Below are 16,153 nucleotides of genomic sequence, written 5' to 3'. Positions count from 1 at the left end.
CATGACCAGCCTCAAATGGCTCATTAGTCTACAGCGCCCATTGACTATGATCAGAACTTTGTGCTCCTTGGAGCTATTCCTACTTAAAACTTTAAAAATTCATATTTCTAGTTCCCTTCTTTAGATTTTTTGCATTTTGGTGTCATTTTGTTTATTACAATTTGCTCTACATTTCTAATTTGGTTTGATTATTTTGCACTTTGACTTTTGTTATTGTTTTGGTGCCGCATAAATACTTTACCCATTGCCATATGTTGAAGCGTCTGCAAAGAAGATGCCCCTAAAGTGAGTGAGCTTATTATGATTTGATACTAAAGTAGGAACTAGTGAATTCCAAGATAAGCCCAGTGTTTCATGCTTGAGCTCTGAGTGAATCTTGGGTATTTTAACTGTAAAAAATAAATTGGGATAGTTTGTCACATAGGTCTTACATACGCTCAGAAGCAAGAATGAGCTGTCAGTTTGTCGATTATTTTGAAAACTTCTTTAAAATAATTTAGGACTGTGGCTATGCAAGTGCAGTAATATTCCCAGCTTGATAGAAGGATTTGCTTTTTGCCTGCAGTAATTGCTATGGTGTACTGTTATTTTGCTTCCTCCTAGTATTTCAGTCGCAATTACCTTTCCAATCTTCTAGCTTTATGCTTACAGAAATTAAAATCTGGATTGGAATATAGATTGCCCTTCTGGATGGATGGAAATGAGTGGTTATGGGAGTGCATGGAGAGCATTGGATCCACTATAGAATTTAGGTTTTACTTCAAGATGATCACTGCTATCTTAAAATGAGAAGGTTTAGAGTTCAGGTTATCAGCATTGACAATAGGAATTCTTGAAAAAAGCTTAAAATTTATATCCATGGTTGAAAGTTTTTTGGTAGTTTTTTATATTATTGGCAAAGCAATAGTAAATGGCACACCCAGATTTACAGACGAGGGAATTATTATATAGTAGTTAGCCACACAATGTAAATCCTGAGAGGCAAAGATGGTTTCGAGAAATGGCATTCTTGATGAGTAGGTTCATTATGTATAAATGTTACGTTGCATACCTCTATTTCTTTCTGAAATCTATATGCAGGTCCTGCTAGGGTTTCCAAGTGCATATTAAGTCTCCCAGAGCTATGGTGAGATCATTGATCAAGGCAAAAATCTTCTATGATATATGCTTACTCCTTCAAATATATAAACATTCAAATGTAAAAACAATTAGAACATTGGAATGTTGGGAGCTCCATTGAAAACAATGGAGTGCTCCGGGCTTATAATGGCTGGTATAAGCCCGGAGCACGAACATTCCAATGTGTCTTTGTTCTCAGCTCTGACTGTGAACAAAGGCTTCAGGGAGCCTGAGGGGATTTGAATCCCCTCGCGCTCCCTGAAGGCTTCATTTTATTTGTTAGAACATTCTGCCCTCTAGTGGCAGAATGTTCTAATAGCCTTATAGCCCTTCGTAGCATGGCTATACCGGCTTTTAAAGTCCCTCTGCTTTGTTAAAGTCCTACGCCTACGGCTCGGGCCTTTAACGATGCAGCGGGCCTTTAATAGCCGGTATAGCCCGCTACGGCGGGCTATAAGGCTATAATATATCTCAAGTTGCAAAGCCACTTTCGTTTGTAATCCTCCATGGGTGAAAATGGCTGCAGTGAGGTGAATATGTTGGAGTAGCGCAAAATGATGATAGTCACAATTAGGTCACGTGGTCAGAAGGCTCTGCATCCAAGTCAAAAGCATCCATTCCATTCCATATCAAGCCTTGCAGAACCACTGACTCTATCACTGAGATGAGAAACCTCTATGACAATATGCACCAGAGGGATTTAAATACATTGTGGATTATTTCTGGTTGCTCTGCACAGACGTTTTACTGAAATATAAATTTAATATAACGACATGCACAAATATCAACTTCACAATATCGACTTGCATCTACCATGGTTAGTAGATGTGAAGTTGGGGTAGCAAACCTACACTTCCCCATGCATTTTACCATGATGGCATAATAGTGGTCAATATTCTGGTTGCAATATAGGTGTAGATTCAGAGTTCTGGCTTCAATATTTTGGCGTGAAACTGGGAGTGAGTGGAATTTTAATTTCGCAGGCAGACTTGGAGTAATTTGGTAATTCGTAACGCGGAATTACTGATTAAATCCCGCCACCCCGCCGGCTGAATGAATCTGCAGTGGTTTTAATTCTGAACAAGGCTGGAAGAGGGCGCAGTCACTCTATGTTTAAGGTTTAATCTGCTGAGGTTCTTAAACATAGAGGGGCTGCTCCCTCTTCCAGCCCTGGTAAGGACCACTGCACAGCAGGGCATACGCCTCGGGCCCTTACATACTAATGTAAGGGTGCTGAGGGGTATGAACTGCAGTACAGTGCATACCCTACTGTGCCCTTACATACTTTTGTAAGGGCACAGAGGGATGTGAACTGCAGTGCATCGCAGTACATAGTCCCTGATGCCCTTACATAAGCAGGGCTGGCTGTAGCACTGGTGGCACCCGGTGCGATATTTAGTTTTGGCACCACCACACCCCATGACTGCCTCCTCATGTTCCCTTATTGTCACCGGGCATAAGTGCCCCTCATCTCTCCAATCACAAGTTATTGATAAACACAGTGCCCACCCCCCTCATGAGGCTAGCACCCCGTCCACAGGTCAGCACCCAGTGCAACCGCACCGGTCGCACTGCCCTAAAGCCGGTCCTGTACATAAGTATGAAAAGATGGATATCCCCTTACATGCTTATGTAGAGAGTGAGTGAGAGTGGATGTATGAGAAGAGGCAGAAACATCTCCTTTATATGGCATCATTGACATATCTCCATGACTGTATTCTGCTTAAGATGTTTCTCCCCAATAATAAAAAAAAATAGGAAACGACCCACTTGGAAAATAAGGTAAACTTACAGTCGTTTCGGATCCTTCCAACGCATCTAGCAAAGAAAGATTTCCTAAAAGTGCGCATATGAAGCTCATTTCTGAAAAAAAGAAAAGAAAAGAAAATTTACAAAACGTTAATATTCAAAATATGCAAGAGCTGGTATCATGATTGTAGCTTCATCCATGTATGATGGTCACAGGTCACCTAGATGTGTAATAAACAGTGTAGTTGAATTATTTTCACAAAGATAAAGCAAACTGCAAAATGAAAGAGGTAGAATTTATATGTATAATGTCCTAGGACTGGGACACTAAAGAAGACACTTTGCACAATTCAAGAATGTGATTTAATGGGGCACATTGAAAATGAAGGAGAGAAACCTTTTTACGACTGATAAGGAAACAATGATCGGCGTTTTTATTGAGAAGCTTCACAATGCAAAACATTAGCAATATGTCATGACAAAAGTAAACTAGAATAGTTCATGCTAAGGTTATAAAGGGGCTGGAGGCATGGTGAAAGTAACACCAGCAATCTGTTGAAAGGACAGCTGGTGTTGAACATGACTCACCAAAACCATAGAAAATTGAATGAAACACTGTGGAAGAAAAAACAAAAAAGATTATCGCTGAAGGAAGAGTTTGCCGTGGTGTACCCACAGGTTGGGAGCTAGGGACAAACACAATTTCGGCACTGAGGAAAATCATTAATGTTGTAAACTATCAATGTTTTTACACGTGTGCAATCAGAAGTAACTCTTTGATCAAGGCTACTCTGAAATGACTCACCAGCTCCAAACAGATATCTACACCTCTGATAAAGAATTCTGAAAACGAGTGACAACTGAATTACCCTGCACCGGTCTGAAATAAAACTATCATATAACCTGTGACTTCTCAGATCAAGTTTCTGAAGCAAAAAGTGATCAGACCTGCCAATGCACACAAAAGCAAATTGGGTTTATGTGAGCTGGTTTATATATGGGATGGACGGTAAGTCAATTCATATTATACTGTATCCTCCATGATATTTGTAGGTAATTAAAACCCTTCGGCACCTCCTTTTCACATTGACTTTTCAATTACCTCAAATTCGGATTTCTTTAGTGATCCATCTGCAAACGTCACGTAACTCTCAATAACCGTGGTAACCTCATTGTGCATTAAATACACCTGTCTCCCACTCTCCAGACACCTTGGGTCGCAAATAGGCCTACCTCATGCATATTAATGAGGTAGGTCGCAATTTGCGAACCATTAGGAATCACAGTCATCACAGGGATGGTGGCCTGCTGGGGTCAGCAGACCAACATGTCTGTGGTTGCTTTTTAATGAAACAATCTTTTTATTTTAAATGCAGTCCGTTGTCCTCAAAGGAAAACAGGATGCATTTAAAAAGAAAAAATGAAACTTTGAAGTTTCATGTTGAAAGAGTAGGGAGTGGGCCGTGAGACCACTTCCTGCTCGTAAAAAATATTTGTTTCCCATTCTCAAAGGGAAAGGGGTACCCTGGGGACCCCATTCCGATTTGCAAATGGGTTACCATCTTCTTCAAGGAGTCGGTAAAATAAGAATGTTTTGCAACTGTAATTCGGTCACAAAACATTCATACATCCCATTCAGATTTGGTATCAGAAGATGACTCTCATTTTCTCTAAGCTGGATTACTGCAATGCCTTGTATCTAGGTAACCTTAAACACCTGATAGTGAAACTGCAGTCATTGCAGAGGGCGGCAGCGTGAGTGTTGCTGATAGTTCCAAAGTTTGCACCAATATATCTCAACTAATGCACAGGCTGCACTGGCTTCCAATGGAAAAAAGGATTTCCTTTATGGTCTTGTGCTTAATTCCTAAGGCCCTCTACCGGACCGGACCCGCATATTTCCAGGAACAGTTCTCCTGGTATACCCCCAGTAGGAACCTTAGGTCAAACTCAGCCTGAAAGGTTAAGGTCCCGAGAATACATAAAGTAAAATGGGGGGGGGGGAGAATGTTCTCTTATTGTGGAGGGACACTATGGAACACCTTGCCACTTGCTTTATGTTCGCAGGTTACACTGCAGAAATTTAGGAAGCAGCTGAAGACCTGGCTATTTACTCAATAGATTAATAGCTGTCACAGACCTCTCTTGTTCTAGGTTTTTCTCATTGTCTTTTGTTCCGTCTAGTGCTAAGACACCTTCCGGTATTTCGTGCTTCATAAAACTATTTCATTTAATTTCATTTTTATATTTAGAAGGAAAGTGCTAAATACGCCCCTTCTGCATACAGAATCGCAAACCCAAATTGCAATTCATTAATATGTTACAGAATTGCAATTTGTGTTTTGTCCCAATAAGCCGTTTCTGACTGCAAAAATGCTTTGCTCATGGGGGCCTTCGGGCCTTATTCACAAAAGAAACTCACACTTTTGTGTAAGTTTACACTTTGGAGTAAGTTCAGTACTTTCGGTATTCACGAACTCTGAGTACAAAAGTGTAAATTACATGTCTCCACCCCTTAAGTATTGCACTTGTCTTACTCTTGTGTTGGTTGGTGACATCTTTCCCTAAATTCCTCCCTGGCCATACCTAAACCCTTCCTACTCACCCTAATCCCATCCCCTTTTGTAGCAAGTCTGTTCCTTCTGTAGGCCACTCCTCTGTGCCCCTTTCCATATTGAAACCTACACTTACTTGTGCAGACACCACAGTTGGGGCAGAGAGCTACGCGCACATCCGTTTAGGTAATGCAGAGGCATAAAACTTCACAAGTAGTTTGTAAATTGCAGTTTTTAGTACATGTTATAACACTACAGAACCTACAACAAAGTGCAATTTGTGAATCAGAACCTTTGTCTCTTACCTTTGCAGTTACAGATATGCTCTCTCAACCTCAGATCATCTATATGTCTTTGCTACATCACTTTCCCCTATCCTATGGTCTATAATCCAGCACTGTGAGGTCCATGAGTGGAGATTCTCCTTCCCTGGGCATTTTAGCCATAGTCTAGTGCTTGAAGCCTAGGAAAAGGATCCCCCTCTGCTCTGCTTTGCAGCACTTGGCCATGGCTGTGAGACCCATGAGAAGGTGACCCTCTCAGGGGCATAGCTATAAATAATATAGCAGGGGCATTTTCACCTGGACCCAGGGACGTTAGCAGCCAAGTGTACACAAATGATATCTGTATTTTATTGTCCAGCAAGTGGATGGGTGACCCATGTGCCTTGATTTCCCCAGGACCCATGGCACCATCGCTATGCAACTGCCCCATCTCAACCATGGTCCGGTGCTACAAGGTCCAGTGAAGTAGGAGGGAGGGATACAGATTTGTCCTGCATTTTAGTCATAAATCCTGCAGTGACTGAATGTTAAACAAATAGTCCAACAGGGAAGCCTTGCCCTGAATAGCCCAGACAGGTAGGATTGCCCAGTCCTGTTACTGGGAACAATCACTGTGAAGAAGTGCAAGGGGTTAGGATTTATTGGCATGATGACTAGTAAGAAGGACATGCAGCCCAAGAGGTGACCAAGAGAATCCGCCTCAGCAAAGTGTTTACCTTCTGGGGTGCTAAAAGGGGGAATGTAAAACCTCAGAATGATCCAGACATAAACTAGCAGTTACGCACTCAAAAAACATTACATTTAGATAATGACCTGTGAGCCCAAGAGCTAATGACAGATAAGAAGACACCAGTATGGAGAAATTTAGACTTTTCTAAGATCACACAATTTGGTTAAGTAGGAAAACCAGGATTGCAATAACTTTCCCACAATAGCACATTTGTTTTTCTGTTAAGGAAATTAGAGGCCTGATTTAGGGTGGAATAAAAAAAAACTAAAATGAACTCAGTGAATTTTGCTAACTCTCATACAGACAACATATTTTCAAAATAATAAGTATGCAAAGTGTCCTTTGAATGAATAGTGGACTACTGTACAGAAGAGAAAGCCTTGGGGATGAGATGTGGAGCATAATATTCACTTTTAGAACTTAATAAAAGAGCAGCTGGGGATTGATTCTTGTCGTCAAGGGCTCCTATCTGTGGCCCACCAATGCCAGGTCCAGTAGAGGGAGGCTGTCCCAACTGAACCTCACATCCATTGTTATTGTTTGCCTTTGATTACTTTGGAAATTCAAAAAATGTTTTTAAGTTACTTTCCTATCTCAGACTAGTGTTGATGTCTCCAGATCCCAATTCTTCTGTGCACAAAATTCCTCCAATAGTTTGCTGCTAAGTGAATATTCAGCTTGCACTGGGCCATGTCCATTCAACAACAATGATCTACTTTGTGTGAAGTGGCATCTAAATGGTATCTAATTAATAGTATTTTGCTAAAAGACAATAAACATGCTTTTAAGAGAAATGCTTGATTGGAATTGTGAAATATATACATCATTGTACCTAGCCTGAGTTAAGTTGATAGCATATATTAACTAGCAGTCCTATTCTGTTATACAGTGGTACACTATTTTGATATACATAGCCTACATGGTCTTCAGTTTTACTCTTGCTTTCTCACTTTCATTGCACCCATGCCTTTTTGGAATTTATATGTGTGGAGACAAAACAGATAAAAATGATATCCCAAGAAGTTGTGTTGATTTTCTACTAAGAAAAAGAAAAAGTGATGAGAGGAATGCTTGAATGAATTTCAGGAAAGTCTGTCGGAAACTGGCTTTGTAATCCCTACGGTGGAAAGGCTGTCCATAGGGTTTACTGGCAGGCCTCCGACTGGACGATGGGCTCCTTCAGCCCGTTGGAATCCAGCCAGAATAAACAGCCGGTTTCACTTTGGACCGCCTCCATCGAAATGCGGTGGTAAGAAACTGATACCTGCGATGGGACCCCAAAAGCATCTGACCTGCGGTTGGAGGCTTTCCAGGTCTCATCGTAATGAGGCCCTCAGTGTCAAAGGTTAAATGTTACAGTTAGAAAATTCAATTTAAAAAACCTTACAAATTCACTTTAAAAACAGAGGTTAAAGTGACGTTAAAGTTAGGGATTAGAATTTTTAAAAGAACCTTGGAAATTGACTGAAAGAAATAAAGTAACAGGGACATTATAATTAGGCTTACATTTTACTCGTACAAAACCAGAGAATTTCAGCAGTTTTATAGTTATCTGAGCTAACTATAACTCATGTCCCTGCAATGCACTGCTTATGACCTCACTTATTACATCACTCATAACATTATCGGTGACATCACTGATGACATCTCAAATGACTTCACTGATCCAGTCAGCAACGTTGGTCATGGAGTTCTGGAAGTTGCATCTGGTGGTGGTGGTGTCTTCCGTGAGAAAGAGGATAAGGATATAATAACAGTGACTTTAGATGCAGGTTATTAGCCAGAGACCTACCTGCCTCAACTCACCCAGTCATCCATACACTCACTCACCTGTCTATTTATTTGACCTTTGACTCTTTCATCCACTTAACTTGTAGAAAACATGACATTCAGTCTTCATAATAACCATTAGCAAAGCCAATAGGGCTGACTTTGGCAAACCATATTTTATTGCAAACATGTGCCACAAAAGCAAAAAACAAAAACAAAAAATTAGCCTGTAACCTAATCATGGATCCCTTATGACTGTAAATAATTTTTTTAGTTTAAAAACATTCACTGATTTGCATGTTTCATTAGAGACCGTTTTTAAACAGCAAGTCTTTTATATGTGCCACGCAAGTTTTGATTATTTTTTGTGAAGTAGACAAAAGCAAATTGCCTCCTAACCAAAGACTCAAATCGCAGGCAGATACTATGTTACAGTGTCACTTAAACACATTATAACACAAACCTAGCAAAACAAATAGGCAATATAATAAATAAAGAATATAAAAATAATGCGTTGAAACAGCTTTGCAACTGAAGAGAAAGGAACTAATTTTAGGTGGATATGAACAATGTACACAGGCTTTTTTGAGTCACTCGCTATGGAGGGAGCCAATGAGTAGTGCTGTAACGGGAAGAAGAAAAATGAGAAAGGCAATTTAACAGGCCAGTGTATGAAATCTACTGACCAAAAACCTACTCTATATGTATAGTATGTGTGATTTTTTTGAGGAAAACTACAACCTGGCGAGACAGCTAAAGCTATTTTAAAGACTAGACCTGAAATGGTTAACCCTGCTGGATTTGTCAATGCTTTATTAAAACTTCCACCTCAGTATGGATGCAGGCAGCCAGACACTGGGAGGCACTCGCACAGCGTTCAAGCAATGGATGCAGCACAGCAAGTAAAGTTGTTGCGCTGCCCTGTGTTGCCTGAACAGAAGAAAGTAAAACTGCCCCATATCTACCTAGAAATGGTACAGTTCTGCTTCCTCCCTGCGTGGTCTGCCTTCTCCCTGCGCCAGTGGCAGTCGGCAGAGGTATGAGCAATGTGGTGAGCACAAGGTAAGTGGTTTTATTAGTTTTTAGGTCTCGCCTGAGACAGCGCTTTAGCGCTGTTCTGGCGAGACTTATAGTAAGCACTTTTGGAAGTGCAAACGAGTGCTTTCAGGCCGCCAACTACTGTGCATGTGTGCGCGCACCATTTGGCAGCCTGAAAGCACTCGTCTTTCACTTTCGCCTGTCACACAGCCGCGCTTTGAAGTGTGGCACGGCCGCTTTGATGTGATCGCGATCACTTTCACACTGTGGCAGCCTGCGTGTACAAAGAGCACTCTAAAAGAAAACAGCATCGTTATATTCTTCATTTACAATTAAACAGTCTAAACATACAATGTACACATTGTGCCAAGACGCTGTAATGTGTGCCTCGTGCGCGTTTTACATACATTACAACACACTCTTGCACCAACCACAGCATACAAAGAAACGTTTTCAGGTGAAACAGTTCTGGGAAAGAATGTACTCTGTTCTAATGTATGGGCTACCCCTCACACACTTGCAAACGGTTTAGGCTTGCATTTTAGTTGTTCGAAAGAAGTTCCCTTCCAACAAACTGACAAGGAAAACATAGTATGTACACCCATACTGAGTGCTGTTATTTTATGTTACTTAAACGCACATGCGGTTTCTATAAAAAAAAAAAAAGACAAGGCGGCGCGATTTATTTTAAGACGTGGCATTCCCCAACTGCTATACACACAGCAGCAGACAGGAGGAAAAATAGAGTTGTATTTTGAAAGGGGCAAATTTAAAAGTCACTGCCTGTATTGTCATTCACATTTTACTGTGTGTGTTACTTCCACGTGTACACAAAATCGTTGAACTGACAGCTTTTAGAAATGAAGTTCCCTTCCAACAAACTGACAAGGAAAACATAGTATGTACACCCATACTGAGTGCTGTTATTTTATGTTACTTAAACGCACATGCGGTTTCTATAAAAAAAAAAAAAAGACAAGGCGGCGCGATTTATTTTAAGACGTGGCATTCCCCAACTGCTATACACACAGCAGCAAACAGGAGGCAAAATACAGTTGTATTTTGAAAGGGGCTAATTTAAAAGTCACTGCCTGTATTGTCATTCACATTTTACTGTGTGCGTTACTTCCACGTGTATACAAAATCGTTGAACTGACAGCTTTTAGAAATGATGAAGTTGCCAGATAGACTTCCTTCCTCTGTGGAGTTGCTGTCACCCCAATAACGTCTTTGCACATCCTCTGATCTAACGTGTATGAATCATTATTTTGAGCAATTATACAGATAGGGCTGTAGTGCCTAGAAGTGTCAGTGAGCTGTATCAGTAATATGCAGAATGTATTGTATATTTAAACCAGAACTGTTTACTCCTTTCATGATGTCATCTCGAGTGGTGCTCCCCCCACCCCCACCCCAGGACAAAAGAACTGCATGTCACTTCCCGTCTTGTCACCAAGAACGTGTGAGGTTTTCGTCACGGAGTGTGATTCGCTCTAGCCCTAAAGCAGCACCCTCTCCCCTCTTAAAGTGAGATGGCTCTTCTGTGGCTGTGAGGAGGGAGACGGGCACACAGTGACTTTATTCAGCGGGAATTCCCTGCAGCCAGAGTGCAATCTACTGTGCCACTGAAGGAAGGGGCGAAGCAAAGGTGGATAGCGGAAGTGTCACAGATGTCAAGCATTTGCAATGCAATAGGTCTCGCAGTTACGAGAGTTACAGCTATTGGCATTGTAAATAACAATGCCTTGTATTTATGTTTTTAAAACAAAAATAAAAGGCATTATTATTTGCTATGTCAATAGCTCAAACAAGCGTAAATGAGAGACCTATTGCATTGCAAATGCTTTTTTTTTTTTTTTTTGCATGCAGCACAATTACAACACGGGCCCAGATACAGCTAACATATAAGAAGCTTCTAGCAGGCGACTGTGAAGGCCATAAACCCCCCCCCCCCCCTTTCAGTGCGAACACAAGGGATTGTAAACATCAAGGGGCCTTCATGTGGAGCTCAAAGACCTCATAAATCAGGTGCTTATCTCTGGGAAGCTCATTCCTTAGCTGCCCTCTAAGCAGGGACAGGAAGGCAGGATTACGGTTCCAGCAACAAACAAGCATTTGCAATGCAATAGGTCTCGTATTTACACGAGTTTAAGCTATTGGCATTGTAAATGACAATGCCTTTTATTTAGGTTTTAAAAACAAAAATAAAAGGCATTGTCATTTGCAATGTCAATATCTCAAACTCGCGTAAATGCGAGACCTATTGCATTGCAAATGCTTGTTTAATTCAATATTACCTATCCCATCGTCTGTCGACTTTCACCCCCCACCCCATCCCGCCCCGCCCACCGCTCTTACCTGTGCAGGCTGCCACTACCCTGCGCTGGTGCTCTTGTGGCTGCCATGCACCAGCGCAAGAACCCGTTGTGCCTCAGGGAAAGGATGTCTGCGTTGTCCTCAGCAAACATTTTGTCCAGGAAGGCCTCCCTTTCTGCTCAAAAACTATGGTTTAAGGCCTTTTGTACCCTTCTTTGTACGTAAATCGTCATTACGTTTACAATGTAACAACAGGGGCGTTGATTGCCATTTTGCATTTGCTATTCTACTATTTTAACTGCACGTTTTCAAATGTACGGCTGCGCCACGTATGCCTATTTCATTCATTGTACTGCCTGAAAAACCAGTTATGGCAGAGGCTGAACTGAACAAAAGGCTGTCAAGAACCTCCACCCTTGGTATTCAGAGCACTCCTTTAAATTTGAGTCTAAAACCAGATACGAGAAGTCAGCAAAGGAGATGAAAAGTTAATTTGGCATTTTAACAGTAAAATAGTGATTGTCTTAGTTTCCAGGTAAATTAGCTGAACCTTAAATTGACGCAGAAGACACTTTAACAGTTAAAACATACGCCAATTAAAAACAGTTTAACCGCGAACTACTTTTGTCTCTTTCCATTAAAATGAACAATTCACAGTCTACCCGCCCTGATCTTAGTAAGAGATAGTATTACGCACAATATCCTTTGCTCGCCCTCAGTATTTTAAAAACAGACATTTTTCTTCAATACATTCAGCCACGTCTCTTTCATTTTGTAAACATGCGTAGATTAAAATAAATAAAATAATCTTACTTGCTTTACACAGAGGAGAGATCTTCTTCACCGTAAAATGCTAAGAAGAGCAAAGCTTTTCGCCGTAGGGCGGTTATATAGTCAGCGACGCAAACTCATCACAAGAAAGGAATGCAACCTATGCATTTGCGATTGGCCAGCACACGTCAGAATATTTAAATAAGCGCCTACACCACATCCCACCGCGGCCGAAAACAGGAGAGAAGGATCAAAATAGGAAATCGAATTTACAAAGAAGATCACACACAATATACACAGACTTGAAAAAGTGCTAAAAAATCAGCCCTTTTCAGACCTGTCTCACATTTCTGATGAGTTGTTTGAATTTTAGAATTTTAAGGAAACTTGTGAAACTATCACCTTGTTCCATTAGTCTTTTCCTAGTGTAGGCGTGTGGTAGCTTGTTTATAAGCTTTGTATAGACGATACTTCTTAGAAGAGTTTTACATTGAAACATACTGATTTTCTTTCAATCAGAAATTAATTCAGCAATAGACTTGGGGTGGGCGGAATTTGCGAAAGTGACTTTCGCAAATTATCGCGAAAATGTTAAAAATCTCCGCAAACACGCGGAAATATCTCGAAGATGTGGAAGTTGTTTTTCCCGCCCGTTCGCGGTATTTTCTGCGTGGTCGCGGGTCGCCAACTTACCCATGCGGTTGCTCGCGGGCGCGGCCATCTTGTTTTCACTCTTCTCGCGGTGCATGATCGCGAGAAGAAAGACGTCATTGCGCGACCAATGACATTACTACGGGCGCGAACTGTCGCGAGACAGCGCAAATGGCTACCAACAATCCAACATCTCGTGGACAACGCGACCGGATCGGGAAAACTTGTCGGCGAACGCGGGGATTCAAGTAAGGCGATCGCGCGCGCGCAAGAATGTATTATTTTACAGCGCGAGCAAGAAACAAATTATCGTAAGCTGCAGAATGCGGAAATTTTGACAGTTTCGTGCTCTCCGCGGAACGCGAAAATGTCATATTATCGCAATTTCTGCGAGCGGAACGGAAATTTAGCCCAGGCCTACAATAGACAAAGGCAGCCCAGGTTAAGGCGATTTCTACATTGAGCAAAAGTATATTTTATTTATATTTATTTTAGTTGTATAGTATGTGCTTTATGACCTATTTGCTTCTTTGCACGTTTGCGAGTGGCAAAAGTGATTCATGTGAGAGGGATATATTAATCTTTTGGATGCACTTTTTTACATGTCCATTCATGCGGAGAGGGGGTACACTAACCTCTGTTATGCATTTCACATATCATTTACAAGCCATTTTGGTTGCACTGAAACGAATGAAGAGGCTATATACTGCGCTGATAACCTTTTTTTTAATGTCCATTGTGGGTAACATAGATTGTCAACCCAGCTTTTGATGTTGAGTGGTCAATGCCCAGCGTCATGTAGTTTATCACAAAACAATATGTATTACTTTTTTTATTAATGCTATGGGCTGAATTAGCATGAATGACCCACGACCCTGGCCCAAGTGAGTGCTGTGGATGTCTAGTTTAGACATGGAAGGGAAAGATGTCACATTACACTTGCATACAAGACACGATTTTCACACAACTGTCAGCTCAGATAGAACTTTGTGACAGTCACAATCTTTCGTAGGTTTTTTCCAAAAATACACAAAGCTCGAGAGAAAAATGTTCAGTAATTCATACTCTCCTAATTCTAACGTGGAGGTGTGGGCCAGTGAACAAGAGGGGTCTGTCTCCTCTGCTCTTATTTGTTACTGGGTACCACTGTTAGGATGGCTTTGTCAAAGCGGCATGCACGGTCGGAATGTTGCCTCTCTTTTTACATTATTAGAAGTGAAATGCTAGCAGTGGAAGGGCTTTGTAAATAATCCCCTTTATGTATGATATATGTTATGTGATGGGCCATCACAACTGTACATTACAAATGCCTGCTGAGAAATATGCACCTGTAGAGCACATCTGCAGTACCTACTCTGTCATCACATGAGTTGTCTGGATGGGCTATGGCAATGTACATCAGCTCCATGCTTCCCTGGGACTAATCTCTTTCACCTACATGGTTGTAGGTCCGCTGGGCTTCTGTTAGCGGGATCTTTATACGAGTCATGACTCACGGCACCAGAGCGTAACCTTGGTCTTTTGCAAAGAAAGGCGGTGTTGTATTAATCAAGACTCATGATAAAGGTTAGCTTAACACTCATTTCCATTCTGGTCTGTGTTCAGCTTGACTCATACATCTTGAAAAATGTCACAAACATGCAATGACATTGTGTGGCTTAAAGGCAAGTTGGAATTGGCAATGGCTAACACAGAGATACACATACAAGTGTGCTGTCTTCTGAGATTCACTTACTATTTGTCATTCAGCTGTGTGTCAATGCCATGCAAGTGATGATTTGTCACATGAAATGGCTGAGATAACCAGCATCCTAAATTAAGTGATAGAATGTGCCTTTCAGTTGACATACAGCACATCCATAGTTTGTCCATTGGAACATCACATGATTGTGACTATTGTCAACACCCCTCCCTTGCACCATGGTGCACGTGTATCAGCTTAGTATCCTGACATGACATCATGCTTTAAGGGACACATTCCAGCACCACTTTCATACAATCTGTGCTATTCCCTCCTTCAATGTGTCATGGGGAATGCTGAACACATTATAATTGAACATGAGAATAAGACACGGTTATTTGTCCTCTTTTCACTTGCCCTTGGGAGGCACACTACTTACACACTGCCGCAGGGTCCCTGTATATATGGATGTGTGTAAACATGTGTGATCTTCATTGGTGTTGGATGGGAAAGGCCATTGCAAAGGCCAGTGGTACACCTCCTTATTGTAGGTTGGATGAAAGATGCACTTTGTTGTAGCTTGCATACCTATGGGGCGTTGCAATGTCATGCAGACATACTTAGCATTGCCACATTGACATGATTTGGGTAGCTGCTCCACCAGAGCATCATGAATAGCGATACTCCGTCCGCCTAGTTGACTTGTACATTTGGGCCACAGGTGCGTAGGTGGTGTTGAATGTGTTGCTCATCTGCTATGTAGTATAGGACAAGTATATCGGCCCACACCAACAATGTTTGCACTGACTCATTCAACGCAAGACTGATATATCAACGTATTCCTACATGATTGAGTGCCTTGTCGTCTGTCATGTGCTTGAGATTTACCTACCAACAAGCAGGACAATCCCATAGGTCCCATTCTGGAAACGCTCACTGACGGGGGAATGCTGGAAGATGAATGAGTCATGTTCACTTGCCTGGTACTTGTCAAGGACATTGATGAAAAGTCCTAGATGGTCCATGATTGCCTGCATGTTCATGGGATAAGTGTGCTTCCTGTAGCAGTAGGTATGGGATGTAGCCGTTACCGGCGCAAGTTGCACATGTGTGCAGTCCATTGCCTCCTATACATGTGCAAATCCTGCAATGGCATAAAAGCCTCACTTCTTGTCCTGTTGTTGCTGCACTGTGTTGGGGAAGTATAGGCACTGGGGCGTGAGGCTTATGATGGCATCCAGGACGTTGGGGAGGAACCTAAATAAGGATGTCTGGGAAACGCCTGTCACTCTGGCTGGGGTGGGTTAAAAAGTTCCAGATGCCAGCATATATAGTACAGCTAGTAGTTTGATCTGTGGAGGGATGTTGGTGCAACACTGTGATGTTGGTTGCAGCCTTGGTGCAATCTGGTAGAGGAGACGGAATAAGGACTCACCACCCCCTCCTCCACTAGTTTACCAATATCCTCTATAATTTAGGGTTGACATAC

General features: G+C 41.7%; 1 protein-coding gene across 2 annotated transcripts in view; it reads right to left on the bottom strand.

Moving 5' to 3' along the window:
• Positions 1-12,425, bottom strand: part of LOC146866034 (annexin A1-like) — a 256,849-nt gene extending 244,424 nt beyond the window's left edge. For both annotated transcript variants that reach the window (XM_085633053.1, XM_085633055.1), the window contains exons 1-2: positions 12,375-12,425; positions 2,912-2,982 (exon numbers count right to left, since the gene is read on the bottom strand). In XM_085633053.1, coding sequence (XP_085489179.1) covers positions 2,912-2,980 — 69 coding nt within the window. In that variant the 5' untranslated portion in view covers positions 2,981-2,982; positions 12,375-12,425. The remainder of the gene's footprint in view (positions 1-2,911; positions 2,983-12,374) is intronic.
• Positions 12,426-16,153: the final 3,728 nt, after the last annotated feature.

Source organism: Triturus cristatus, chromosome 2_1, assembly GCF_964204655.1.
Source record: "Triturus cristatus chromosome 2_1, aTriCri1.1, whole genome shotgun sequence".
Taxonomy (NCBI): domain Eukaryota; kingdom Metazoa; phylum Chordata; class Amphibia; order Caudata; family Salamandridae; genus Triturus; species Triturus cristatus.
The sequence above is the reverse complement of the archived record's forward strand: the minus strand, read 5'-3'. Positions and strand labels throughout refer to the sequence as shown.